We start from the raw sequence: 27,152 nt of genomic DNA, 5'->3' as shown, positions 1-27,152 counted from the left end.
CTGGGCAAGCTGTGAAGCAAACCTGCGTACTGTATCTCTACTAGGTGGCAAGCCTTGCTTACTAATTCGATCGATGTACTGTATAAGCTCTAATTCCTGTTGTGGGTGGAGAGCGCGCGGATTTTCATAGTAGGCCGCGCGCGAGGTGGTTAGACCTTGGTGCCGCCGCCTAAGCGTCGTAGGCTCAACGCCGTACTTTTTCGCAATTTAAGTATATATCAGTTTTTCTCCAGGCTCTAAAGCTTGTATAGCTGTAAGCGCAGCGTCGATAGGCTCCATTTGCGGTGATCGCGGCGTGGCAAAGTTGGTGGTGGTGGTGGTTTTGGTGGGGCGGATCGGGCATGTAGCCGTCCGAGGCACATGACCGTCCGGCACGGTACCGTGCCCGTGCGCGACACGAGCCAGTTCGCGAGTCGAGCCACCCAACCATGTATATTGAGATTGTAAAGATGAGGCTGTAGAGCCACCTACAAAAGCGATTATCGCGAGATTTTTTGGAGTATTGATCTATAGATGTATGCGATACTTTCTATTTAATTGAATCTCGTTGGCGTCTTGATTTGCCGACCGCGCGTCGTCTTTTTGGGTGGTGCGGGCGGCGTCGCAGGTGCAGGAACAGCACCATTTCCACGCCTACTAACACGACGACGCTTTGCTGTATTATTGCCGGCTTTGTGTGAGGCTTTTCGCTTAGGTGTATTGCTTGTATCGTGAGATTTTTGTGCGGTTGCAGCGTCGCGTTGCAGCTTTTTGAGCGCCCTCGCGGCGGCAAGTTCCTCAGCCTTCGCTTTTTTTGCCATTTTGCGCTCCTCAGCGGCATGTTGTTGAGCCACCTTTGCTGCCGCCGCCTGCCGCTTTTGGTATAACTTTGCCGCCGCTTTCAGCTCTCTATCGTGAGTTTTTTGGAGTTGTTCGCGTTCGGCTTCATGTCGTTTCGTCGCCTCGCGGGCGCGGGCTTCGCGGAGCTTCCTTGGAGACCAGAAAACAGCGCCACCGTGGTACTCTTTGCGCCGTTGAAGATCCATAGTCTTGCTCTTTGTCTTGTGCTTCTTTTGGCCCTTCGCCGCTTGCAGTAGGCCGTCGTTTTCATAGTGGAGGAGCTCGTTTTGCACCTGTAGAGAGTGTAGTGAAGCCTCAAGCCGCCGGGCTTCAAGCCTGGCCTTATTATCGACTGCGGCGTCAAAAACTTTTCGCAGCTCTCTCCAGCTATCGCCGTCGCCGTGCTGCCCAAGTCTTGAAGCCTCATCTTGCTCTGAGTTGGTGTTGTAGAAGCGTTTGAGTATAACTTCCGCATCCATCGGCCACACGCCTGTAGCTTGAAAACTCTTCAAAATGTTATCCTGCGTCATTGTAGAGCCCCAGGCAGGCCAAAAGAAGCTAAAGAAGTCGCGTTTTGTGACTCGCAATAGCGCTTGCGAGCGCTGAAGGTGGCGGTCGAGTTCTTGAGAGTAGTACTTCGAGAGCGGCGCGAAGAGGACCACATCAAGCGGCTGGAGGCTGTGGGTAGCGTGCGGGGGGAAGATAGCGAGGAGAATGCGATTGCCGTCGCAAAAATCTATGAAATCAGTCGTTACATGGCTGCCATGGCCGTCAAGGATGAGAAGCCTGTAGCTGCGGCCCGCTTTCTGCTTCGTACAGCGCTGGAACACCTGTTCAAGCCAGGCCAATCCTATATCATTGTTGCTCCATCCTGAGCCTGAATTTGAGAAGAAAACCTCGTGTTTACCGACCTCTACGGCGTCGACCCAGCCTGATTGAAGCCCTGAGGTGCCCTGGTAGATGAGAGCGGGCGGCAGTGCATCCCCAGAAGCGCATACGCAAGCCAGCAGCGTTATCCATTCCCTGTTGCCATCTTGAACCGCCGCTGTACGCTCTTTTGAAGCCCATACTGCCTTCGAAAAGACGCGCTTTGAGCGTGATGTGATGCCAACAAAGAAGCCCTTCTCATCCATATTGTACGTATTGCGCGCCTCGACGTTGTGCTCTCGCATCTTCGAGTGCAACATGTCAAAGTAGAGCTTGTATCTTTCTTCAGAGTCAGCCTGGTGCCGGTTGCGATCGATCCCGGCACTCCATTTAATGGTGAGGTCGTCGGTGTGGCGATGGAGAAACCGCGTAACCCAGCTTTCAGAAACCTCCCACTTCACTACTGTCCCGGCGAAATTTTGTATCATCTCTCGTGTAGGTGGCAAGCCTCGCCTTGTGCATCTTTCTGTGTATTTTACAAGTTCATCCTCTTGTTGTGGGCTGAGTAGGAGCTTCTGTTCGTTGTAGGCTGCATTTGATCGTTGAACACCGCGGTGTCTTCGCGACAACGTCGTTCGATCGACTTTGAACATTTTTGCAACTTGGCGGTACGAGAAATTATCTCCAGCTTCACGCGATTCAATATATCTAATTGCTTCTTGAATTGGGTCTATGGTTGTAGAGTTATCGCGTCGTGGAAATGGGCTGTTTTCAATGTTATGATGTTCAGATGGCTCGACTCGCGAACTGGCTCGTGTCGCGCACGGGCACGGTAGCGAACTGGCTCATCGTACGCACAGATATTTCCATTAGAGTCCTGTATCAGTCGGTGACTATGTAGGACTTTGGCTAAGCCGTTCTATGTATGATGGTCGTTGTGGAGTTTCTATGGGTCTTGTACAATTTGGGTGGTGTTTTGCGTACTCCAATTTCAGAGCTAGTCTTCCATTGGCGCGGGTGCTAAAGAGCAGTGTGGTGAATAGAAAGAGATGTAGCAGCGGGCTCTTTTGGATAAGGAAATATTGTTTTTGTAGTTTTATACAGTGTCTGTCTGTTCGGTGGTTTGCCCAAGGTGCCATTTTCTCGTGCCAATCCCAGTACTTGCAATAAAGGCTAGAGTAGCTTTGATGCCTGTCTTTGTTTGGAGGAGAAGTGGGAGGGTGATGGGTCTGTGTGGTATTGCTTCTTTGAGTGTATTCCGATGTGCTTTGTACTGTTTGCAATCTAGAAGTAGATGCTGTGGTGTTTGTGGTTTGTAGCATATACATAGATTGCAGTCTCTCTTGTTGAATCTCTTAAGGTAGGAGTTGAAGTATCCATGTCCTAGCTTGAGTGAGTAGAACGCGCTCGAGATTTCTCTTGGTGTTCCCTTCGGGACTTTGATTGTTGTATGTGTGTTGAGCTTGAAGATCCTTGAGTAGGAGCTTCTGTTTTTGGTGGGCCTGTCGGTATACCTCTTGTACTCCATCAGTTGTTCTGTTTTTTGTATTTTGTTGATTTCTGTGCCTAAGTAGGCTAGGCTCGCTATGGTCGATGTTGTTGGTCTCTCTTTAGCTGCTTCCTTTGCTAGCGTGTCGGCTTTTTCGTTGCCTTTGACGTCGTTATGTCCTGGGGCCCACTGCAGGTGGGTAGATGCTTTCTTTGTCGTTATTCTCTTTGCGGCTCTGATGCATCTTAGTAGCCACTGTTGTCCCGGGTTGTCCGATAGGTTGTTAAGCCTGTGAATTGCTGCTTGGTTGTCTGCGTATACGTAGATCTCTTGGCCTTCTTGTGCCACTATAGCCGCGTGTTCAAATGCCTGTGCTATCCCCTCTAGTTCACCGTTGTAGACTAGTTGGGAGCATCCAATGTTTGTCTTTTGAGAAAAGGTTTCTTCGTGGGTGGAGCTGTACGCTACTACACCTACGCCGATCCCTATTCCCTTGTCGTGTTGTGAGGCATCTGAGTAGATTGCGGTGAAGTTATCTCCGCTCCTTGATAGGATATAATCCGCGTGTGCAATTGCCTCTTCCTCTTTGCTCTTTTTTGATACAGTAACCTTGTAGTTAAGACTTTCCCACGGTCTGAACCTATATGGGATTATCTTTTCTACGCTATTGTTGTCTCTCTCTGGGATTGACTTAACAATAGTATATAGTTGTCTATGCTGGTTTGGCTTTTTGTAGCTAGCTTTGTCTGTATTTGTGATCCTTGTAATTGCTTTCTGGATTGGGTGGTTGCTGGATAGCTGGTGTGCTCTAGACGCATACTTTCGGTTGTTGGTGTTGAGTCTAATTGCAGGTGACGTAAGTCCGGATTCAATGCTTGTTGGTAGGGATGGTGACGTTCTAAACACTCCAATTATCTTCCTACACGCTAGGTTGTGCAGTGATTGTAGGAGGCTAGTGGCGTAGCTTTGGTTCTTCCAGTATATTTGTGATCCGTAGTCTGCAACGCTTGTGACGCAGGCTAGGTATAGTTGTCGTACTGCTTTTGGGGAGAGTCCTCTTTCGATGTTGGCCAGTCTCCCTAGCCTGTGAAATGCTTTTGTTGCTTGGCTTACGCGTGTAGCAATATGTTCCTTGAAAGACAGTCTATTGTCTATGTGGATGCCTAGCCATTTGATTGTGTCTTTCGGTTCTACAATGGTGTTGTCTGGAAGCTGTAGGCTTCTCTCTTTTCTCTCTTTCTTGGCGGTAAAGTGAATGAGCTCTGTCTTAGCTATATCGAACATAATCGCTAAGTTTTTCCCTCGGTGAGATAGTAGGCGGACTTGCTGTTCTAGTATTTTGACGTTTTTCTTTAGAGATGTTGAGGATGTCGATAGAGATAGGTCGTCGATATAGGATAGGTTGAAGCTTTGTAGTCCTGGGAAGAGGTCTCTGGTGTAGATAAGAAAGAAGATCGGAGACACTAGGCTGCCTTAAGGTATCCCAGCTATTATCTCGGAGAATTCTTGTGTCTTATTGTCGAAGGAGAGTCTTAGCGATCTATTTGAGAAGAAGGATTTTGTCCAAGTGATAAGACTAATTGGGAGGCCTAGCTTCTTAAGTGTTCGCAGGAATTGATTGTGTGAGACGTGGTCAAATGCTCCCTTTACGTCCAGGAAGATAGTTGATGTTATTTGGCCTTTCTGTTTCTGGTGCTGGATTTGGTCGATGAGTAGCATAGCTGCATCTATTGCAGATTTCTTGAGTCTACCCCCAATTTGGGTTAGGTGTAGTAGCTCTGTGATTTCTGCTAGATTGCTCAGCCTACTTGCGGTGATCCTCTCGTTAATCTTTCCTAAACAGCTTAATAGAGTAATGACTCTGTAGGCTTTTGGGATTGAATAGTCTGGTTTTGATGCCTTTTTGAGAACAGCTCCTGTAGCTTGTTTCCAGCATTTTGGGTGGTATCCGTAGTCGAATAGGAGTGAGAAAGCTTTAAACATCGTTTGCGGTTGAGCTTTGTACGCGGCTGTGATCACAGTCCGCAACAATCAATTAAGTGGGTCCTAGAAGGTTCAGATTGGATTGATTGATTACCGCTTTAAGCCTAGTAGTTACCTATAGGAGTTTAAGCCCTACCTAGATAGGTAAGTGGGTCTAGGAGAGTGACCGGATTGAATTGATTGTTGCGGAGTCTAGCTGTGATTATGTCTTGTGTTATTGCATCTGGTCCTGGGGTACTACTTTTGACTTGACTTGAGCATGCTCGTTCTAGTTCAGTCGTGGATAGTGCTGGCCAATCCCATCTCTTTTCCTGGTAGTTGGTGAATGTGGGCGCTTCGGTTGTGGGCGGTGGTGGGAATAGCGTGTTGCGGAACGCTTGGCATTTCTTGTCGAATGATGTTTCTCCTTGTATAGGTGGAATTATTTTGACTTTATTATCCTTTGTGTATGCCATGGCTTTGTAGATTGACTGCGGGTCCTCCTTCTCTAGGAATTCATTCCAGTGTTTCCTTTTAGCGTCTTTGATTGCCTTGTTGTAGGTGTTTCGTGCACGTAGGAAGTCTCTTTTCTCTAGGTAGGCGTCGTGTATCGCAGTAGTTTCGAGCTTTTCTTTAAAAATCCTTCTATAGTGGGAAGTGTCTTGTCGTAGCTTTGTCAGCTCTTTGTTCCACCAAGCTTTTGGTTTTGGACCAAGTCTAGTGATAGGGATAGCTTTGTTTGCTGCAGTTTGGATTGCTTGAGTTATTGCTTTGCCAATCTCTTCTAGCTGTTGCTCTAGCTCTGTATTGTTGCCGAGGAGAAGGTCCATTGAGTCTGCCTTTCTTGGATCACTGATCTGGTCCATATCTTGCAAGGTCTGACTGTTTTGGATTGCCGTTTCTAGTTCCTTGTTGAAGGTGTCCCAATCAGCCTTTGCAGTATTAAATCTGGGTTGATTTGTCGGGTTTTCTACAAGGTCTGCGTTTGTTTGGATGGAGAATAGGAGGCCGTAGTGATCTGATCCAGTTTCAGGTATAGTCTGCCAGTCCGTAGCTTCGCTAGCCAAGTCTGGAGTGACAAGTGAGAGGTCTAGGACTGTTTCTCTAGATAGGTGTGGTCTGAAGAATGTGCCTACTCCTGGTGTGTTTAGGAGCTCTAGGTCTTGTTCTTCAATCCAGTCAATAAATGGCTGTGCTCCTTGGCTCGTCGTTGGGCATAGCGGGTCCCACAATGGATGGTGCTCGTTGCTATCTAGTACTAAGATAAAACTTGGCGGAAGCTTGGTGTTGAGTATAGCTCTAGGCAGTGTTTTTTCCCCTTCGGCGTTTGTTTGGTTGTATACGTTAAATAGGTTAAATTGGAAATTAGAACCTTTTATTGTAATAGCCATTGCGTCTGGGTCTGTTTTGAAGTCGTGTTGGGTGAATGTCTCTGCTTCCAGTGTTCTAGATATATAAAATAGAACCCTAGGGCGGACGGGTAGGTTTGTTACTGGTAAGATCTGGATAAACGCAGTGTGATTTATAGATCTTGCTGTTGCGTAGTTGTCGTTGGTGGTTAGCCATGGCTCTTGAATTGCAATTATATCAGCTTTGTTGAGAAGATGTAAGGTTCAGTCCAGGTCGGCGGGGATGAGGCTCGTGGAAGTAAGCCCGAGCAGAAGGACCGACGCGGAATGATGATCTGTCATGTAAATCCCCAGATCATCATGATAATAAGAAGACAGAACAACAGCTCTTAGTGTAGTTCAATCCAATACGTGGTGACCTAACATACCTCTACTCGGTTCCCTATGGTAGTCATACCACCAGAGGAGACCTTGTTCCAATAAGCTTTAAGTTCAACTGCAAGTTGCAGTGTAGACTCAGTCGCTGTAATGCTCTTGTTGAGATTGACTTGGAGGATTCTAATGTTGTTCAACATTAAAATCCTGCGGGGATGCTCTTTGTTACTGCTAGGTAGAGTTCGCACTCTTTGCTGTTTGTAAAGTGGAGCTCTTTGCAGTTAATACAGTGAGGGAGTGTATGGTTGCAGGGTTTTCCTTTTGTATTACACACTGAGCATTTGTGTGTTGTAGTTGCATGTTCTTCTCCGCACAAATTGCATGCTTTGAACACGTTAGATTGAGTAGTTACAGGTCATTCTCTTTCGTACTACACGTCATCACAGTCCGCAACAATCAATTAAGTGGGTCCTAGAAGGTTCAGATTGGATTGATTGATTACCGCTTTAAGCCTAGTAGTTACCTATAGGAGTTTAAGCCCTACCTAGATAGGTAAGTGGGTCTAGGAGAGTGACCGGATTGAATTGATTGTTGCGGAGTCTACACGTCATAATAACGCAACACGGAGGATCGCTTCGGCATGTAACGCTCTCAACAGTTACATCCAATTAGATCCAAGCTCTCACCTCGCACTTACATTCTCATGCAGTTGCACCTTCTGGTTTCCGTAAGCAGGTGACTTTTGATCCCATGCTAAGCCTCTCTCGTTTCATGGTGACCTTACCTGAATAGTACCAGCTCTTGTCAGCAATGCCGTGGGTCAATCTTCTCCTAAAGTCTGTCCCTATGTGACGAAAAACCTGTGTGCCGAAAATGACCAATCGGATTACGAGGGTCCAAGAGAAGTGTGTCATCTTTGCGACCCGGTTGGTCGTTCTCGGCACACGGGGTTTTTCGTCACATAGGGACAGACTTTAGTTCCTGTGCTAGCTCCTAGGATCTGGCCACCTCATCTTCTCTTGTATGACTCAAAGCACTGGAAACACGGAGTTTTAGATAGCTAAAGCAAGAAATTCGGCTCTTTCCCTTAGTAAGGCACCCTTAGCTTTTGTGGCGCAGTCGGTCGACGCAGGCCTGCAACGCTAGGCGCATATGTAGGTACAGCCTCACGTCTGAATTGCAAGGGCTTTTCTTTTGCAAAGTCGGAAATTCAACCCGGCATATGTTTAGTAGAACGTCAGAAGAGGAATACGAGAAAAAGGACGTTAAGCTTGGTTAGAGTAGTTGTATCTGGTGGGTGTAGCACTCCGACATGAACTCAACATTGGTATGAGAGCCATGGCCGTCGGGTATTAGGACACGACTGCGTGATTGATTGTGAGTGGTTTCCGGTATAAAAACGCGGCGTAACCACTCAAGGCCTGTACTGTTCGAAGCCCAGCCGTTTTCTGACGTTGCATACAGCCAATCTGGTATAGATTCTAACGGGAACTAGCTGGCTTCGAGATGCTGTCCCTTGAATATTACTACCGGGCGTAGCGTGTGGCTGGTAGCCAAGACGCACTCAACTATCGATATCCACTCTCGGTTTTCTGGAGATTTCCGGTAAGTTTTTCTTTTCTTAGATGAACTTAACGCCATGGGGTTGTTGCAAATGCCTATCCTAAGTCCAGTCTCATCTATACTGTATATATCTTCCAACAAGATGTTGTACTGGCGTCGGGTGTGCTCAAAGAGCTCGATGAAAGCTCGAATCGCGGTCGGATCGGCTGCCTCAGCTCGGGCGGCATGGATAGATCTACCGACTACCGAATGGGTCCGCTGGTTCGCCGGAGGAACTGGGATACCCAGCCGCGCCCAAACGGGCGGTCGTCACCGTTCATGGCCAGCAATTGGGTCGCAACAGCTCGTACTATAGAATGGGTGGGCGGCATTGCGCGCTGATCTTCGATTAGAATCCAATCGACTATTTAGGTGCTGTTCTTGTTCGGGAGTTAGGCGCTGCTGTAGCTGGTGGGCGATTGCGTAGCGCGTTGCACCTGCCTAGCAGCGCTGCAGGGTTGTTCTGGGCACATTGTACGCTCTACTTCCTGCCCGGAGGCTCGGAAAAACTCTTACATTGCGATCGGCTAGCGCACGTTGTATAGATTGCTCATTTATAGGCATTTTAGTCGTGTTGTGGTGGAGTTGTATAGCTTCAAAAGTGGAAACGCGTGGTGGATTGGGTGGTTGGTGGGTGGATGGCCCGAAACCACCGGTGGCTCGGAACTCTAAGTACCCTACCGAGCTTAGTCATTTCTCAATAAAGCTTTCCGTCTGATAACTATGTTCTCGGTTGTTCGTCCAGGTGACGGATAATATTAGTCTAAGGTCTTAAAACCTTCTCTATATTGATTTAGTATAAGATCTTTCCTATAACTAGTTAACGTATCTTGTATTTATGTTTCTGTGTAAGCTACCTTACAACTTAAATTCACAAAGAAGCGCAAATCGTTAAAAACACGACTCTAGAATGCAGATTTTCCTCATGGACCTACTTAAGAACGCTAGGATAGGTAACACTGTTATCATCCCTTGGCTAGTAATCTGTTTTGTCGCTGTAAGCATCCACCGATTACTATAAATTAAAAGGACCAGACGGTAATATTTACTGACGCGAGAGACCTAATGGAAGGTTATATGCTGGATAGTACATAGGGCATGGTACCATCCTTTAGCAAAATACCCTGGTCCCGTGTTAGCAAGATTCACAAATCTATACAGCGCGTACCATGCGTGGAGAGGTGACATCCATCGGGACATACTTCGTTGTCATCTGAAATATGGTTAGTATCTGCTAACAATTCCATCACATTATAAATCTCATTAGCTGATGTGCCCTAGGTAGTCATGTACGTTATGCACCTAACCGCATCCTAATTAATACGCCAGGCGCCCTCCGTGGTAAGATGAAGATCCTTGCATGTGCTGTAAATCGTTCTTTTATATTTGTTGCTTACATGTGTAGATATTTACGGTCAAGGCTCGCACGTGCGTAAATCTACAACGTATCGTGTTTTATCATCGCAGGCGATCAATACTCTGACTATGTCTGACAAAGTGCAACATGCACATCGCCGGAGAATATTAAGCCAGGCATTCTCAGAGAACAACCTGAGGGTGCTAGAAACTACTATCCAGGAAAGAATTCAAAGATTTTGTAAGGTTATAAATGACCAAATCTGCCTAGGATGCGAGAGTGGCGATGCGTGGTCGGATTCGATCAATATGGCACACTCATGCAAGTCTCTCATCCAACTTCAATTTTTACTTCCTAAAAGTTCTAACATTAGCGAACATAGTTACTAATCTTGCTTTTGATGTTATAACGGCTGTGACCTTCGGGTTAGACTACCGCACGATGGAAGAACCACATTTTCGCTATGTAGTGGAAGCAATCGAAAAGTCAAACGTACGGCTGGGTGTACTTATGCAGGCCCCGGAGCTGGCTCTTAGCAGAGGGTTTGATCGACAACTATTCTTCAAAGCTAAAGAAGGTGGAGCTAAATTTGTTAAGTTCCTGCGCGAGCTTTTGCAGCAACGCCTTAAAAAAGGCCCGGCAGGCCCTGTCAAGGACATTTTTAGCTTTCTACAGCAGTGCAAGCATCCTGACTCTAGTACTGGGTTAAGCCCGATAGAAATCAGCACCGAGACAGCGACATTTATAGTAGCCGGTAAGTTCCGCCTCTATTCTTATGTATAATACTAAACGTTCTTCTCTCTAACAATACGTTGCTAGGAACTGATACAACGTCTACAGCGATGGCATCTCTATCTCACTATTTAAGCTGGTCACCACGATGCTATTCACGTGCGAGAGAGGAGGTACGGACAATATTCGATTCCGAGGGCGACATAGTCTTTGGTCCCAAACTCAATTCGTGTGTATTTCTTCGGGCATGTCTCGACGAAGCGCTGCGCATCACGCCTCCTGCTGGAGGGCCTCTCTGGCGAGAAGTGGAAATAGGTGGGACCCAGATCAACGGAGACTATATACCAGCTGGTTGCGAGGTTGGTTCTGGCATCTATGCTATGCACCGCAGCCCCCAAAATTGGTCCGATCCGGATACTTACATACCCGAGCGATGGCTTCCGAACAAAGGTGCAGCAAAGTCCGAGAATCAAGAGCACAAAAATCTCCGCCAACCATATTTTCCTTTCAACATTGGGCCACGTAGTTGCGTTGGAAAACCTCTTGCAATCGCACAGATCATGTTAACATTTGCTCATCTCCTCTGGAAATTCGACTTTCGCATAGCTGATGCCGAAGAGCTGTGTTCTACTATTGATGATATAGTACCGCCTGAGTACATGCTCCAGGATTATATATCAGGCCAGAAACACGGCCCTATCTTACAATTCTGTTCTCGTTCCTAGAAACGCATTTTAAAGGGAAAAATCTCGGTCAGCTTAAAGCAATTACTATGCCAGCGATTGTTTATTATCTAGCATAACTAGTTAGTTTCTTACGTGATCTATTACATCAGGATTCGTAGTGCATAATTACGCTTGCCTTGTTAGATATGAATTGACCTAGCCTATCCTTGCTATGCCTCGCCCATAGTTGTGAGTTTGGTGTGTATTTCTTAGGGCTATGTAACTCAGTACTAAAATGGCTGTAGATGTGTAAATGACAACGACTACTTTCACCTTTATCTTGTTAACTCGACTGAGATAACGATGCCGTATGGCGACACTAATGTCACACGAGTGACTGTTGTACAGGAACAACCAGCTGACCAGGAGTTATAGTTCTAGCTACTAGGAGAGAAAGTTGCTGTAGATGGTATCTAGAAGCATTACAATATCTTAAACCCGAAGCGCGATCTGTCGAAGCTCGAAGAGCTGACCAAAGCAGTACCTAGCAATGTGAGAACTTATCAGATAAGAGGCATAAAAAACTAAAGTATACAAACACTGTATCGTGGACGGTACTACTAATGTATTGCCTATTGTCGCAGTCTATGCAAGACTGCAGAAGCAATGAATTTAGCTGAGCCAAAGCAACAAGCCGCTGTAACAGCAACAAGGTGGCACTGCCTCAACAAGAAAAAGCAATAGCTATACATTAGAGGTAAATGAAGATAGTTGTTGCACGCGTGGGTGAGGTGAAAAGTTAATTTGTATTTTTACTAGCTTTCTAAAGTCTGCGCTTATGTGACGAAAAACCCTGTGAGCCGAAAATGACCAACCGGATCGCAAGGATGATACTCTTCTCTACGACCCTCATGATCCGGTTGGTTATTTTCGGCACACAGGGTTTTTCGTCACATAGGGACAGACTTTAGTGATTTTCTCGCTACGGGGTGATGGATAGTAGGTGTCATAATCTCCTCAAGATTTTCAGTATGCGCGCAGAAAGCGAAGTGTTGAAAGTCAAAGTACCCCTCTCATTTGTTCCAGCACGGCAGGTATCCCAGCACTCAGGGAGAGACGTTAGATATTTCGGTCTTCTTCGTGCACAGTAAAAAGCCATCCAAACTCGTCGTAGGCCTTGCCCCGTTGGATGGCGCTCAGTTGATTCAACAACGTGGAAAACACTAAACCACCCTTGTTTTGTTCTTCGGATAGATATGTAATAATCTCAGACTCAGCCTCAACTTGGAGGCGTGGAGTGCTAGGCATTCCTTGTGTAATAGATCGTCGAGTGATGGATTTGATCGGTATTAGGACCACTGAAGTCCCCACTCCAAGGACTTCGCTAAAAGAGGGCAACTCTTTGTAATCGACAGGGCGCTTTTCCACCTTCCATCCCAATTGTTGAGCGATATGCTGAACACTGTCGCTCGTGACGCTATCGATTGTGCAACGAGAGTCAGGTACCACTAATGTTATGTTTGAATCGCCCTGGGAGTGCACGCCAATGAATGCGCAAGAGCTAAACTCATCGACCTCTTTGTGATGCACACTGTCTAAGTGTAGTGTGATACCAAATCCTTCTGCGCGTGCCTTGTCGCTCCAACGAATTACGGGTGCATAATTTCCACCCACCTTTGCGTGACCTGTACCCTTTGGTGCTGCGCGGTCAAAATCGTCTAAGATAAGTGCCTTAACTGGCTGTGTTCCAAGGTGGGCACATGTTGTCGGAACTACAAAGACACAGAATGTATACTCACTTGGTGCACTGAGTCCAAGGTGAGCGCTTGTCCCATACAGCTGCGGTCGAACATAAAGCGCTCCCCCGGACTCATACGGTGGAACGTAGTTAGCGTTCAGAGCTACAGCAGCCCTGCAAGCTCGGAGAAACATCTCAACGGGGACAGGCGGCATCGAAAGGACGATGCTTGAATGCTGAAAGCGGATGGCGTTGAGGTTGGGACGGAACAGGACAATTCTACCGGGATCGCCAGGCGTACGGAAGGCTTTGAACCCTTCTAAAGCCTGTTGGCCGTAGTTCAGAGCTGGCGACATGCCGTGGACGCGCATATAAGGATCTGAAACGAACTTAAGAGGTGTCCATTCCCCAGTGGTTTTCGAGTACGTGGATTCAATGTGACCATTTACTACAACTATAAGTCTTTTATTTTCTAATACCTAGTATGCACACACCTTCATATACTTGACGGTTATTGTCGGCTTTGTTCCAATCAATAGTAGCTACTGGAGGAGGCGGAAAACCCGACATGATAAATTGTAGTCCTTAGTATTCTCTTAGTAGCTTGTTACTCTTACGGCAAAGATTAGTTAAACCACTTGAATATAAATCTAGATTTCGTACTTACTAATCAATTACTATGAAGGCAAGCGAGACAACGAAATACGGAACAACGAATACAAGGGGGATAAGCTGAAGCCTTAGTTATAGTAGCCGATAGTGTAGAGTCGATATGTAGGGGATAATAAACCAATGTGTAGCTCGCAATTATCTGACTTACATTGGTGTTGACTATGGAATTAGTAGCTTTGTATTATTAGTATGAGTAGTAGAGTACGGCTAGTGTCACGGTAACGGCTAGTGTCACGGTAACGGCTAGTGTCACGGTAACGGCTAGTGTCACGGCTAGTGTCACGGTAACGGCTAGTGTCACGGTAACGGCTAGTGTCACGGTAACGGCTAGTGTCACGGTAACGGCTAGTGTCACGGTAACGGCTACGGTAACGGCTAGTGTCACGGTAACGGCTAGTGTCACGGTAACGGCTATGGTCCCGGTCAAACCATCAAGAACTGCCGTGTACTGTTGTCAGATTGTGATGGGTTATCAAAGACGGGGATAATAATCTAATAATATGATAGGGATTGATTGTATTATTCTGGTCTGATGTGGTGTCGTATTGTGTTGTTTCTGATCCAACGCAGTTCGATCAGTTGGATCGCGGTGGATCGTGCGCGCTGACTAATTTTAACTGATCCACAGAATCTGGGTGCTCCGAACACCCAGATTTTGTCCACCACCCAAAATATGCCCATATTCTGACAACTGTTTACCTAGTACCGTCCGACACTATCATATCCTGTAAGGTACTATCTCAAAAGCTACCCAATCTATAATAAGCCCTGAGGTAGCCGTATTAAAAGTCTATGTTTCGGAATACTGACTTCCGGCTGTAACATAACCGGCTACATAGTTTTACATACCCTAGTTAATCTAAAGAGTGAGAAATTACTACTAGCCTCAGCTATATAACATGTTTCCTTCTGGTCAAAATTCTAGTAGCATTTTTTTAGGCTGAGGCTTCGTTGTTACAATCTGATCTGCCATATCTAAGCCAATCTCTTTACTCAAGGAACGACTAATCCTCTATCTTATTGAATCGTTATAAGTCACATTCTAGATCTGTTATTGTTCTTTTGTTTTCTTATCTTGTGTTGGACACAGTCTTAATATGGTCGATTCAAATCGCGACGTCGCCTATATATTTAACTCGGCCATCGCTGCCGCATCAATCGGCGCTGCCTGGGAAATTGGGCTGCTTGATCAACTCCGGAACGGAAATAAGACGGATGTCAAAGAATTTGCAGCGCAACATGACCTACATTATGACTCTATCCACGGCTTAGTCACCGCGCTGGCTGTCGTACATGTGGTCGAGTACGACAACCACACAGCCACGGCTGGCAAGCTATTTGATGAGGTCTACCGATCGAAATCCATTTTCCATTGGCTCACTCTTGGGTCAGGTGGACTCCTCTCGCGTATGCAGTACGTGGTACGGAACGAAAATCGCACAGGAAAATTCTACCAACGAGACTCGGTTGCGATCTCGTACGCTTCCAAAGACATCAGCCGCGAACATTTCGACCCAGCATTTTGGCTAGCTATGGATGGAATCGATTATAAAATCCATTCGGTCGTTGATCTAGGAAGTGGAAGCGGCGAGCGGTTAATGGAGATCCTTGAAAGATATCCTGGGACTGTTGGTCTCGGCGTAGATATCGCTAAACCGTCCACAGAGGTCGCTAGGTCCGACGCGATTAAGCGTGGCTTTGGAGATCGGTTGTCTTTTGTTGTGGGTGACGTGCGCGCATTGAGCTACCGCGACGAGTTTGCTCAGGTCGATCTTCTAACATGCTTTATGATGGGCCACGATTTCTGGCCTCGAGAGAACTGTATTGCTACACTCCAAAAGTTGCGTACTGCCTTTCCTAAGGTCCGCCGCTTTCTCCTCGGTGACGGTACTCGGATCCTACTGAACACCGATAAAACTCACTGCAAGTACTCAACCAACGTCGACAATGTGCCTATCTTTACTTTGGGCTTTGAATTTGGTCACGCTATGATGGGAGTCTATATTCCGACACTTGAAGAATGGGAAGGTGTCTTTGAGGAGGGTGGATGGCGTTGTGTAAAAAAGCATCTTATTAGGTCTTTCACGTTATCCGTAATTTTTGAACTAGAGAGGCTATAAGGACGAGATAGCTAACGTCCGTCTCTGTGGGTCGAATACCCCCCGCAGCGAACCACCACTATCGTTCAAGCACGTTATACCTACGCAGTGGAGATTCCTAGATGTGAGTAAATAGGGACAGTGTTGCGGTTTGTGAGGCAAAGGTATTGCGCATGTCACGTGCGTTGTCCTGGCGCTCCTCCCTCCCCTCCATGAGCACTTTCTCCCCTCACCAGCATCAGAGATACGTCATGTAAATAGACCCTGATTATGGCTACATATAAGGTGGCCATGACAGCACAACAACAACAGAACACAATATACTCTGATGACTGCCTCGCGCGGTTACACTTTAATTGACTGCATTGTACTGCAACAATAAGCCTTGGGTGAGGCGGCTAGACTTCGGCTGGGTTGTTCTTGGCAGGACAGAACTTTTGAAGGGCACCTCTGCAGACTTTCCAAAAAGCAAGTTGACTTGGATTACTTGCTTGACTTGCTTGGTTTAAACCAAGCAAGCAAGTCAAGTAAGAGCTGGGCAGCTAAGCAAGCAAGTCAAGTCAAGATACTTTGCTTGCTTGGCTTACTTGGTTTACTTGGTTGTTTTAGCGTTACTGTGATGAGGGTGCTAAAACTGCTGTACGGTAGATGTCGCGATGGTTTTGAAGTGTTGCAGTTGCCTCGGTTGAGTCCCAAACAGGCTAAGCGGCTATCAAATAACGTTAGCCTTAGTCTAGCGCATTGCTCCAATCTCGACGTACGCCTGTCTAGAAGCCTATCGCAATGCAGTATCCCCTATAGCAACGCGTTTTCCAGTGATTTATACTGCCCTGATACCCCCAATATGGCCAAACGTCGCCTACCACAAACTTCTGCTCGGAGCAAACGTACGAAAGTAGCCGCTGCCACCAACAACGTCGCCTCAACTCCTGAGGCTTCACCTGAGCCTGCATCTAAGCCTGCATCTAAGCCTAGACCTCAGCGTCGATCACCTCGCAAAACCCTAGCTGCCGCAAGCCAGGCTAACGCCTCGCCGCCAATACCTACCTTCGAGTTGCAGTTCTTAGAGTCGCAGGCGGAGGCTGAGATTGTCGCGCCCACCGAGGGCAGCCGAGCTGGCACGGTGGCTACAACTGAGGCTGGAGAGGGTGGTCAGGATGAGACAAACAGCGCACTAGTTGAGAACTTTGACGGCATTGACTGGGCACGTTTACCTGATTTTATCAAGCCATTGGCGCGTTCTAAGCGCCCAAAAAGTTGGATCTTTCAGTATGGCTACCGCGTTGTTGAGCGCCATGCTACATCTCGAATCTGGTTTGTGTGCAAGTACTGCCATGTACACAAAACTATCGACGCTGGCCGTGGTGGTTTGTTTAACATTACTCAGGCTACAACCTCAGCAGCCACCCATCTCAGCCAACCAAAGCCTGGCCACAACCTTACGAAAGATGGCCCAAAGTTAGCGCAGAGAGCTCGAGGCCAGCTGTCGTTGCGGCAAGCTTTTGACGCTGGTTTAGACGTACAACAAAACACTGCTAACGCGTTTGGAAACTTCGACGTAGAGGGCTTTCGAACAGCCACTGTCATGTGGCTTGTTAACCGAAACCACCCGCTCAGCGAACTTACGACGCCTGATTTTAGAGAGATGATGAGATTTGCCAACCCAGAGGCAGAGGCAGCGTTGTGGGTAAGTAATACCAGCGTTTCTACCTTTGTGATGAGGTTGTTCCGGTCTATACGACCGCAAGTTATCGACACCCTGTCAGGCTCAGTAAGCAAAATACACGTAAGCTTTGATGGCTGGACAACAAAGGGTGGTAAACGTGGCTTCTTTGGAGTAGTCGCTCACTTTGCCGACGCAGCTGGAATAATACGAGACTTACCAATCGATCTGCCTGAGCTCGCTGGCGCCCACACCGGTGAGGCTATTGCCAAAGCTATCTCGACGACGCTCTCAGCATACGGAATAACAAGCGACCGATTAGGCTATTTTGTACTCGACAACGCTACCAACAACGACACTGCGATCGCCGCGCTCGCGCGCGAGTACGAATTTGAGTCCGCTCACCGGCGCCTCCGCTGCAGTTGTCACACGCTTAACCTCATCGGCCAGGCTATTATATTTGGCACCAACAAAGACGCCTACGGCAACACTCAAGAGCAGTACAATACCGAGGAGCAGTATATGCGAGAGTGGCGGAAAGATGGCCCTATTGGAGTGCTAGTTGACGTCATCAACTATATCAAAACGCCGCAACAGTACGAGCTTTTTCGTGGCTACCAGCGCCTTGCCAACAACAACCTGCCTGCTGAAGGGCGTCTCAAAGTACTCGAGCCAGTCAAGCCTGTCGTCACTCGCTGGAACTCATACTATGCTGCTTTTGAGCGCGCTACCAAGCTTCAAGCCGCGTATAACTTGTACGCTGAGCATCATATCAATAGGGTTATCCTTGAAGATGCGCACGCTGCGCAGCGGAATAATAAGCGGCCCGACGCCCCAAACTGGATGAGATCAACTGGGCTCCGAGCTGCTGACTGGGCGGTGATTGCAGAGTACCAGGACTGCTTAGAGCCGCTCAAGTACGCCACAAAACGCCTCGAGGGACGCTCTAAGGATGGCAAATACGGCGCAATCTATGAGGTTATACCCGTTTTTGAGTACGTACTCAGCAAGCTTGAGGCCCGGGCGCGCCCGTTCGAGCACGTCGACTTCAACGCTCATGCCGAGGCTCCAGAGGATCACCTCAACGTCAACCTCCGCGCCGCGTGGAGCAAAGCCAACGACTACTACAACAAGCTCGACGACTCGCCCGCTTACTACGCCGCTGTTTGCCTACACCCGTACTACAAGAACTACTGCGATGTGGCGTGGGCAGACAAAGCTGATTGGCTTACTAGTGCCAACGCGTCGTTCCAACAGCTTTGGGCGGCATACAAACCTCAACGAGCACGCCAGCGGTATACAACTGCGCCGAGTAGCAACAACATAGACGAGGCAATTATTGCTATACTTAGCCGCAACAATGACCGAGAGGCTCCACTTGACGAGTTTGAGCGCTGGAAAACACAAGAGCCGCAGTGGACGCAGGAGCAGTACAACGCAGATGGAAATCCTGTCCAATACTGGATACAACTACTGCCGAAATACCCGCATTTAGCGCAGTTTGCAATCGATATCATGACTATCCCAGCATCAAGCAGCGACTGTGAGCGCCTCTTCAGCAGACTCCGCAACAATCAATCGATCGACATGATTGATTCCTATATAGGTTAAAGAGTTACTTTATTAGGCAGCCTTTAACCTAGATAGGAATCAATCATGCCGATCCGATTGATTGTTGCGGAGTCTGCTCTTCAGTGAGCTTGGCGACCTTCTTGAACCTAAACGACGTGCTCTGGGCAGTGAGCTACTCGCAGCTCTTCAATTAGTAAGGTCATGGGTGCGAGCTGGTTATAAACCGTACAACTGTAGCGAGGCTAAGCTTTCAGATGAGCAGCTTGTAGGAGATTACAACATACTAGAGTGGAACACTGAGTTTTGGTAATTTGTATGTAGCTTAATCTCTTTGTAGTAGTCAAGTAATCCAAGTACTTGCAAGTAATACAAGCAAGTCAAGCAAGTAAAAAAATCACCCCAAGCAAGTCAAGTAAAGCCTATGTTTGAACCAAGCAAGTCAAGTTTAGAGCGGTGACTTGCTTTACTTGCTTGTTGGAAAGTCTGCACCTCTGTACACAGAGATACAAAATATGCAGGGAGAATCGATATGCGATTTCATAGCACCAAGCTCATAACTGTCACGGTTTGGTGATGGGACGATGCCTATCTGAGACTAGCGCTGTTTATGGTCACTCACCTACATAAACTTTCCATAGCTTGTACAATACAACCTCAGTCAATCCTCAACTTCTTCCCTATGCGTACGGTTCACCCACTCCAACAATAACTGTTGGAGCTGTGGGACTGATAGGATATCAAGCGTGAGGGATTTGATCAGATTCTGCTGTCCTGCCGAGACTCAGAAGATATCAAACTATATATTGTCAAGGATCAGTTCGCCAATGAGAGCGCTTCATCTTCCAGACCGAGCGCTCAGTCCAGCTTTGATCCATATATTCCTAGAATGATCCAGTCTGCGACAAAAATCTATTCAATTAAAACCCGAACGCCTGAACTTCCTCTTTGTGGTTGTGGTACAAAAGTATCATGTTTGATATCAACGTCAGCTCTGCTTGTTTGGTAGAGCTGCATATTGAAGGTTGTAAACAAAGTCGCTACAGTGAGATATAGATTTGACCAAGCCAAACTAAATCATTGAAGATCTATTAGTAAATAACATCTGTGGACGATTGGAAAATTTGGGAGTTGAACATTCAAACTTACTTCATCCCAACGCACTGTCTTGAACCTCTACCAAATGCTACTAGGTATTTGTTCAAAATCTTTCGCTCTTGTAGATCTGTCCAACGCTCAGGAATAAAGTCGTGCGAGCGAGGGAATATGGATTCATCGTGATGAATCATAACAGACGTCATGCCGACAGGGGTCTTTGCTATGGTTAGTGATGGAAAACGATCTAGAGTTCCCTTCTCGAGCTTACGTTTGGCGGAATTTTAATATCCTTGTAGTAGAGTGGCCCTTCTGGTGAACTCCGCTGAGAACGATGGGATAATCCATAGGAGAGCCTGAGATATAAATATGTCAGCTCTATTTATACAAATAGGTGATACAATGACATTACTAACCTAAGGCCTTCGAATATAACTCCTGTCTAGTAGATATTAGCTTGCTAGTTTCCATACTAATGTTAATTGAAGGCAACCAACTAAGTAAGGTAACTGCTCTAACATATGAACCGAAATCCCGTCATGCATTACATTTCCTAGCTCGTTCCTCAACCTATTTAGTATTTGGGGCTTGTCCAGAACATGGAAAGTGATCACTGCGAGCGTATTTGCTGTGGTCTCCGTCCCAGCTCCGATGAGGCTCACAATCTCATGGTTGACTCTCTCCTCCGTTCTTTCTTCGGGTGGAAGCCGGGCATTTGCAAGCCCATTGAAAAGAGGGGGTGAGTTGATGGTTCTCCCTCCAAGGTATCGTCTTTGGCTTTGGATCCTTGAAAGACTGCTCTAGCGACTTCATCACACTTTTGTCTATACTTCTTGGTTCTCATCACCTTAGGGAAAGTTCGAGACACAAACCATTCAGGTAGGAAAAACAAGGGAACTATTGCCCAGGGAATATGTCGAGTAATCATCCCAATTTCCATCACGTCCTTGATGGTTTTGTGCCATTCAGGAAACAAGTCTGGAATATCAAGATAATTCCAGCATTGTGGACAAGTATACTCCGTTATAATGTCCGTCATAAAACAGGTGTAAGCATGCTCTATCATGAGTGGTTTTCCAGTCCCAGAGAACTCACGGACCCGCCCACAAAGTTTCTTCACCTTCCCCCTGAGTAATGGCTCCAAGCCCTGAACCTTCTGCTTGGAAAAATATGGAGAAATGGCTGAACGACGAAGACGATGCAATTTGTGATCGACCGTGGCAAATGTTGATTTTGGGACGTTCAGGTATTTCAAAAACCATTCGGACTTATTTCGTGGGGAAGTAAGCGAATATACAGTCTCATGATACTGAGGGTCGTTAATGTGCACCTCAAATGGGCTGATACGCACAATCGGTCCTATTCGAGATGAGAATCATGTCTCTCCTGGAAAGAAAGCAACTCACCGTATTGTTTGTGCAACTCCTGGATCTTCATGGTGAATCGGCCTCTAAGAATAACATCGTAGTAAAATTCGTATAACCTCGTTGCCGCAGCTAGTCTGGGACCTGGGATATGGGCTAGGCGCGAAAAGAACAGCCGATAAACGATGATGAGAATAAGATATCCAAGAAACGAGGTTGTTACTAAGACTGCTAGGTGCTTTTTTAGAGAAGTTGCAAACTGCCTGGAGGTCATAAAAGACTCCATGGGGTGAAAAAAGCTAATCCAGGCCGTAAGCATTTTTGAATTATTCTTGCCCATCCAAAAGTGAATTTTTCAAGGAGATAAGTACAGTGGCATGCTATAAGAGGGGAAGCCACAATGGTTACTGAATATAATACCTAAAACCTGGTATAAATAATGGCTAGCGACTGCGGCTTCACCCCTGCACGCAGCTGCACAACGGTTTTTGATAGCCCCACGTTCTGTATATGGCTTAGCGCTAGATGTCTGCCGCAAGATAGTTGGTTTGATTGGCCAGTTGTCGATCTAACGGTGACTGATTTTGTGGCATGTTACACGAAGAGGTGAAGCCACAATCCCTAATGACTGTATCAAACGTTCATTGCGATAAGAGTAAGAAGAGGCCTATGTTTAGTGCCTTCGCGTTACACATCATTTTCATGCACGATGTGCAACTTTTCTATCTTACACGTCATTTTAGCGCTGTACACGTCATACTCGTAGAATCCAGTAGGGGATATTCGTAATAGAATTCAGAAGTAAACAATCAAACATTTCCTATTTCAATTTGTAGTTCCAATGAATTTTATGTTCTGTTAAAGCCCATGGCACGCTCACTTTATTATCGCCATGGACTGTGCAAAAATGGACACTCCTGGTAGAGGCTTTCCCGGCCTTGTCACATTGGCTGTCAATAGAGCAGGTAGATATAATATGTTCTCGATTTCTTACATCTTCAGTTTGCGAGAAGCGTAGCCTGAATGATTTGTTCTAGGCATGTACCTGCTTCTTATTGATCAAAGCTTACTCTCTACGACAGGCAAACGATATTCTCATTTCTCGGGAGATATCTCACCTGAGCCGAGCGCGTCATCTTTTACGCCTTCTACTGTAGTATGGCTAGCATCTTGTACTAAACTTGTGACGATGGTTGCGGTTTTACATTGCATCGAACGTGGCTTGTTTTGCTTGGATGATTACGCCTCGGACTTTCTCATGGAGTGGAAGGAACCCATGATTTTGCACGGATTTGATGAGACAGGACAGCCAATCATGTCGAAAGCAGAGAATAAGATCTCGATATATCATCTAGTTACGCATACAAGTGGTATGGGGTACGAATCTCTTTCGGAGGAGCTTGCAAGGTATACAAACCTAAAAGGAGAGTCAAAAAAGGGAACCACTGGCGACATCGTAAGCTTCTCTTGAATTCCGCTGAACACTCCTTTTGGAGATCTTATTCTGATGTTGTACAAGCTTGGGGCTGACGCTTTATATTTCAAGGTCTATGGGTTCAATCTGCCTCTTCTTTTTGAACCGGGAGAGGGATGGCATTATGGCTGTGGTATGGATTGGGCCGGTAAAATCGTCGAACGAACGAACCCAGAGCGACTAAAGCTAGGCGACTATATGAAGAAGTACATCTTCGACCCTTTAGGAATGAAAAGTATGACCTTTTCGCTTCTTTCTCCTGAAGATATTCGTTCAAGGATTCCTAAATTAGCAGTCCGGATGGAAGATAATGGAATCTCAACTTTAGCCGCTGTCTGGCCCGAAGACCCTCCAGATGATTGTGGCGGCGTTGGTCTCTACGGAAGTGCGGAAGATTTTATGAAGCTCTTGGAAATGCTATTGCAGAAAAATGGAGAGGTATTACACCCGGAAACGATAGAAAGATTATTTACACCGCAGCCTAGTGAGTCCAGATATTTTACTCGCTTTATGTCAGACAGGATGTTGCAGGCAACTATGGGAGTGCCTCTACACATACCATGTCAATGGGCTTTCGGAGGTTTAGTTACTTCGGATCTTATCGAAGGAAGGAGAGAAGCAGGTGCGGTTTGTTGGGGGGGACTCCCTAATATCAAATGGGTAAGTCTTTATGCTTTTACATTCTCAACTGACGTCCATCTCTGTGCAACGAGAAATCCTGTGGGCCGAGAAGAGCCAATGAAACACCGCCTTGTTGCAAAACTCGTCATCCCTACAGTTCCATTGGCTGTTCTCGGTTCACCGGGTTTCTCGTTGCACAGGGATGGACGTTAAATAGATAGAGAATTTAGACATATTCACCATCATAATAGAGTACAGCTGACTGATTTATAGTGGATTGACTTCAAGAGAGGAATTTGTGGCTTGTATACTTCACAAGTTTTTCCTCCATTCGATGTAATATCTAATAGCCTTTTTACTCAATTTGAAGAGGATGTTTATTCTAAACTTTAGTAGAGCATTTTACTTTGGCACATTGCTTGCCAAGTAAGTATGCTCTGCTAAATAGGTTTACTACTGTCAGAAACAGGGTGCATGCCTAGAAAGAGTATACTGTTAGATAACAGCATAGCAGCGAGGGTAGGCGATACTGCTTTGTAGTACAAAGCTCGGGTGTAACCACTTAAATACCACACACTGGATAAAAAGAATAAGATAGCAAGGAACTATTTAATAAATATTCTTTAACCAACGTCTGTCACTGTACAGCGAAAAACACTGTAGACCGAGAACTACCAATTAGGCAGTGGGAATTGCTGACTCATATCACGCCCTTGCTCTCCCATTAGACATTCTCAGCCCACAGTGTTTTTCGCCGTGTAGTGACAGACGTCACTTGTTTTACAGTTGTTAGCGATTGCAGCTTTACCCCTACATGCAGCTACGTAACGAGTCTGAATGCCCCTCAAACTTCCGTATGGATGTGAATGTTCGCAGCAAAATAGGTGATGTGATTGGTCAATTGCCGATCCAATAATGACTAGTCTTTAAAATGCTTACGTGCAGGGGGAAAGGAGGGGTGAAGCCGCAATCGCTAATAACATGATATTTAATATCATCGCACCAGATAGCGCGTTTTGTCTGAGAAGGGGATTCACAAACTAATGACGGCTAACGCTGTTCCATAGCGATTTTCGTATTTGCCTTTCTTCATACTCTTCTTTGTGTACTGTAACCAGAGTCTGTCACTATGTGACGAAAACCCCCGTGTGCCGAGAACGACCAACCGGATCGCAAAGATGACACGCTTCTCTACGACCCTCACGATCCGATTGGTCATCTTCGGCACACGGAGTTTTTCGTCGCATAGGGACAGACTTTACTACATTAGAATTTTTTGTCGGTTCTGTCGGTTCTGTCGGTTCTGTCGGTTCTGTCGGTTCTAAAATCTATGGAGAGCTTGAGAGGGGCAGGGGCAGGGACAGCGACAGGGATAGGGTCAGGGGCCAGAACAACAAAGTCATCTGCGGCTGTTCGCAGCCGAACAATAGCAATAGTTTAACTAGAACGTGGTATTTCCAATGTCGTATAAGCTGTGATTTTTGAATGAGGTTATTCGTATCTAAACGAAATCGATTTGCAGCCTAAATCTTGGTGCTTTGAATCCAAATCGCGACGAAGTTGCTAAAGTCTGCCCCTATGTGACGAAAAATTCCGTGTGCCGAAGATGACCAATCGGATCGTGAGGGTCGTAGAGAAGCGTGTCATCTTTGCGATCCGGTTGGTCGTTCTCGGCACACGGGGTTTTTCGTCACATAGTGAAAGACTTTACGGAGGTGACTTTCAAAAGTTCTTGCTAGCGTATTTGTTAGCGGCCGATCAGTCGGCCCGACTTTCTTGGCACCCATCCAGATTTTTTGAAGCTGGAGGTAATGGTGGTGATAGTCTATATACTCAATTTTTTGGTGTTTTCAACTATACTATGGCTCCTAACACTGATCCCTATACCCGTGCGCTTATTGTGACGCTGAAGTCACCTTTTGGTGGCAAATCTACCGCCCAGATCAGCGCTATCACAGGTATTTCACCACGCACTATTGACTCAATTTATGGTAGAGCCTGCCAACGTGGATTTGAGCCTAATTCACCCACTATTAAACTCCTCCCCGAGTACCTCGAAGACGCCCCTCGCGCTGGTCGCCCTCATAAGCAGGAAGCTATCCACAACGCCACTCTTTCACAAGTATGCCGAGATAGATATGGGAGAGAGAAGAGCTGTGCTGATATAGCTGGTGATCTTAGTGTTCACGGTTACAACATATCATCCACCACAGTGTGGAGAGTCCTAAAAGCAGCCGGTTACAACAAGACGAAGCCCACGAGGAAGCCTGGGTTGACGAAGAAGATGAGACAGGAGAGACTTGAGTGGTGTCTTGCCCATCAAGACTGGACTCTGGAGGACTGGAAGAATGTCATCTGGTCTGATGAGACCTCTGTCGTGCTCAACCACCGCCGTGGTGGCTATCGGGTCTGGAGAAAACCTGATGAGGTCTTCACCAAAACAGTCATTCGCGAGCAGTGGAAAGGCTACTCAGAGTTCATGTTCTGGGGCTGCTTCTCTTATGATCACAAGGGCCCATGCCACATCTGGTGCCCTGAGACTGCACAGCAGAAGAGAGAGGCAGCTCTTCAAATTGAAGAGATGAACAAGGTCCTTGAGCCTATTATGAGGCAGGAGTGGGAGCTTACAACTGGCATGAAGAGGATGGGATTAAGGAACAAGCCAGGCAGGACTCCGCAATGGAGATGGACAAAAGAGACCGGCAAGCTGTCTCGTGATAGTGGAAGAGGCATAGATTGGTGGCGCTACCAGACTCAAGTTCTAATCCCAAAGCTCATTCCCTTCGCTAAGGAGTGCCAGAAAGGGAGACCATGTACTGTAGTTCAAGAGGACAAGGCTCCTTCGCATGCCCACTACGCCCAACAACTAGTATACAGTAGAGAGGGAGTAGAGAAGCTTTTATGGTGTGTAGACTCCGCAACAATCAATTCAATCCGGTCACTCTCCTAGACCCACTTACCTATCTAGGTAGGGCTTAAACTCCTATAGGTAACTACTAGGCTTAAAGCGGTAATCAATCAATCCAATCTGAACCTTCTAGGACCCACTTAATTGATTGTTGCGGACTGTGATGGTGTGGCAATTCACCTGACCTCAACGCTATTGAAGCAGCCTGGCCATGGCTCAAGCGGAGAACCACCAGGAAAGGCGCTCTAAAAAATAGAGCAGAGGGCACAAAGGCATGGCTGGAGGCTTGGGATGAGCTACCTCAACACCAAATCCAGGCTTGGATAGAGCGTATACAGTTTCATGTAAAGGAGATTATTAGACTTGAAGGCGGCAACGAATACAAGGAGGGGCGGCGCGACCGAACAGTCCAAGCTTCGGTGGTACTACGGCAGTAATATAGACCCCCCTGTCAGCAAGAACTTTTGAAAGTCACCTCCGTAGTTCCTGTGCTAGCTCCCAGGATCTGGCCACCTCATTTTCTCTTGTATGACTCAAAGCACTGAAAACACGGAATTATTAGATAGCTATTCGCCCCACGGAGCCCAGTTCGGTCGAACTGGGCTCCGTGGGGCGAGTAGGGACGGACTTTACTCAAATCAAGTCCAACTTCCCCATCAAATTCAACTACTCCCTATCACCTGCTTCAGGTCATTTTTGAAGCACATGCCTTCAGGAAGATTTAGACAACAC

General features: G+C 46.7%; 10 protein-coding genes across 10 annotated transcripts; 4 read left to right on the top strand and 6 right to left on the bottom strand.

Annotated features, from left to right (window-relative positions):
- Positions 1–533: 533 nt before the first annotated feature.
- Positions 534–2,339, bottom strand: PtrM4_143460 (TolA, Membrane protein involved in colicin uptake; the record flags this gene model as incomplete). Its single annotated transcript, XM_066109661.1, has 1 exon — positions 534–2,339. The coding sequence occupies one exon, from the start codon at positions 2,337–2,339 to the stop codon at positions 534–536; it is 1,806 nt and encodes a 601-aa protein (XP_065960583.1).
- Positions 2,340–2,782: 443 nt separating this feature from the next.
- Positions 2,783–4,459, bottom strand: PtrM4_143450 (uncharacterized protein; the record flags this gene model as incomplete). Its single annotated transcript, XM_066109660.1, has 1 exon — positions 2,783–4,459. One exon carries the CDS (start codon positions 4,457–4,459, stop codon positions 2,783–2,785), a length of 1,677 nt encoding a protein of 558 aa, XP_065960582.1.
- Positions 4,460–4,648: 189 nt separating this feature from the next.
- Positions 4,649–5,158, bottom strand: PtrM4_143440 (uncharacterized protein; the record flags this gene model as incomplete). The annotated part of the gene is made up of 1 exon (XM_066109659.1): positions 4,649–5,158. One exon carries the CDS (start codon positions 5,156–5,158, stop codon positions 4,649–4,651), a length of 510 nt encoding a protein of 169 aa, XP_065960581.1.
- Positions 5,159–5,283: 125 nt separating this feature from the next.
- Positions 5,284–6,528, bottom strand: PtrM4_143430 (uncharacterized protein; the record flags this gene model as incomplete). Its single annotated transcript, XM_066109658.1, has 1 exon — positions 5,284–6,528. One exon carries the CDS (start codon positions 6,526–6,528, stop codon positions 5,284–5,286), a length of 1,245 nt encoding a protein of 414 aa, XP_065960580.1.
- A 3,733-nt stretch (positions 6,529–10,261) lies between these two features.
- On the top strand, positions 10,262–11,652 carry PtrM4_143420 (uncharacterized protein; the record flags this gene model as incomplete). Its single annotated transcript, XM_066109657.1, has 3 exons — positions 10,262–10,574; positions 10,640–10,911; positions 11,647–11,652. The coding sequence occupies 3 exons, from the start codon at positions 10,262–10,264 to the stop codon at positions 11,650–11,652; spliced, it is 591 nt and encodes a 196-aa protein (XP_065960579.1).
- A 684-nt stretch (positions 11,653–12,336) lies between these two features.
- PtrM4_143410 (IlvE, Branched-chain amino acid aminotransferase-4-amino-4-deoxychorismate lyase) lies at positions 12,337–13,525 on the bottom strand (the record flags this gene model as incomplete). Its single annotated transcript, XM_001942369.2, has 2 exons — positions 12,337–13,403; positions 13,450–13,525. The coding sequence occupies 2 exons, from the start codon at positions 13,523–13,525 to the stop codon at positions 12,337–12,339; spliced, it is 1,143 nt and encodes a 380-aa protein (XP_001942404.1).
- Positions 13,526–14,724: 1,199 nt separating this feature from the next.
- PtrM4_143400 (methyltransferase MppJ) lies at positions 14,725–15,747 on the top strand (the record flags this gene model as incomplete). Its single annotated transcript, XM_001942371.2, has 1 exon — positions 14,725–15,747. One exon carries the CDS (start codon positions 14,725–14,727, stop codon positions 15,745–15,747), a length of 1,023 nt encoding a protein of 340 aa, XP_001942406.1.
- An 823-nt stretch (positions 15,748–16,570) lies between these two features.
- On the top strand, positions 16,571–19,000 carry PtrM4_143390 (uncharacterized protein; the record flags this gene model as incomplete). Its single annotated transcript, XM_066109656.1, has 3 exons — positions 16,571–16,613; positions 16,734–18,932; positions 18,996–19,000. 3 exons carry the CDS (start codon positions 16,571–16,573, stop codon positions 18,998–19,000), a joined length of 2,247 nt encoding a protein of 748 aa, XP_065960578.1.
- A 1,103-nt stretch (positions 19,001–20,103) lies between these two features.
- Positions 20,104–21,490, bottom strand: PtrM4_143380 (uncharacterized protein; the record flags this gene model as incomplete). The annotated part of the gene is made up of 5 exons (XM_066109655.1): positions 20,104–20,271; positions 20,325–20,409; positions 20,470–20,495; positions 21,351–21,412; positions 21,460–21,490. 5 exons carry the CDS (start codon positions 21,488–21,490, stop codon positions 20,104–20,106), a joined length of 372 nt encoding a protein of 123 aa, XP_065960577.1.
- A 3,883-nt stretch (positions 21,491–25,373) lies between these two features.
- Positions 25,374–26,462, top strand: PtrM4_143370 (uncharacterized protein; the record flags this gene model as incomplete). Its single annotated transcript, XM_066109654.1, has 1 exon — positions 25,374–26,462. One exon carries the CDS (start codon positions 25,374–25,376, stop codon positions 26,460–26,462), a length of 1,089 nt encoding a protein of 362 aa, XP_065960576.1.
- Positions 26,463–27,152: the final 690 nt, after the last annotated feature.

This window comes from Pyrenophora tritici-repentis, chromosome 8, assembly GCF_003171515.1.
Source record: "Pyrenophora tritici-repentis strain M4 chromosome 8, whole genome shotgun sequence".
NCBI classification, from domain to species: domain Eukaryota; kingdom Fungi; phylum Ascomycota; class Dothideomycetes; order Pleosporales; family Pleosporaceae; genus Pyrenophora; species Pyrenophora tritici-repentis.
The sequence above is the reverse complement of the archived record's forward strand: the minus strand, read 5'-3'. Positions and strand labels throughout refer to the sequence as shown.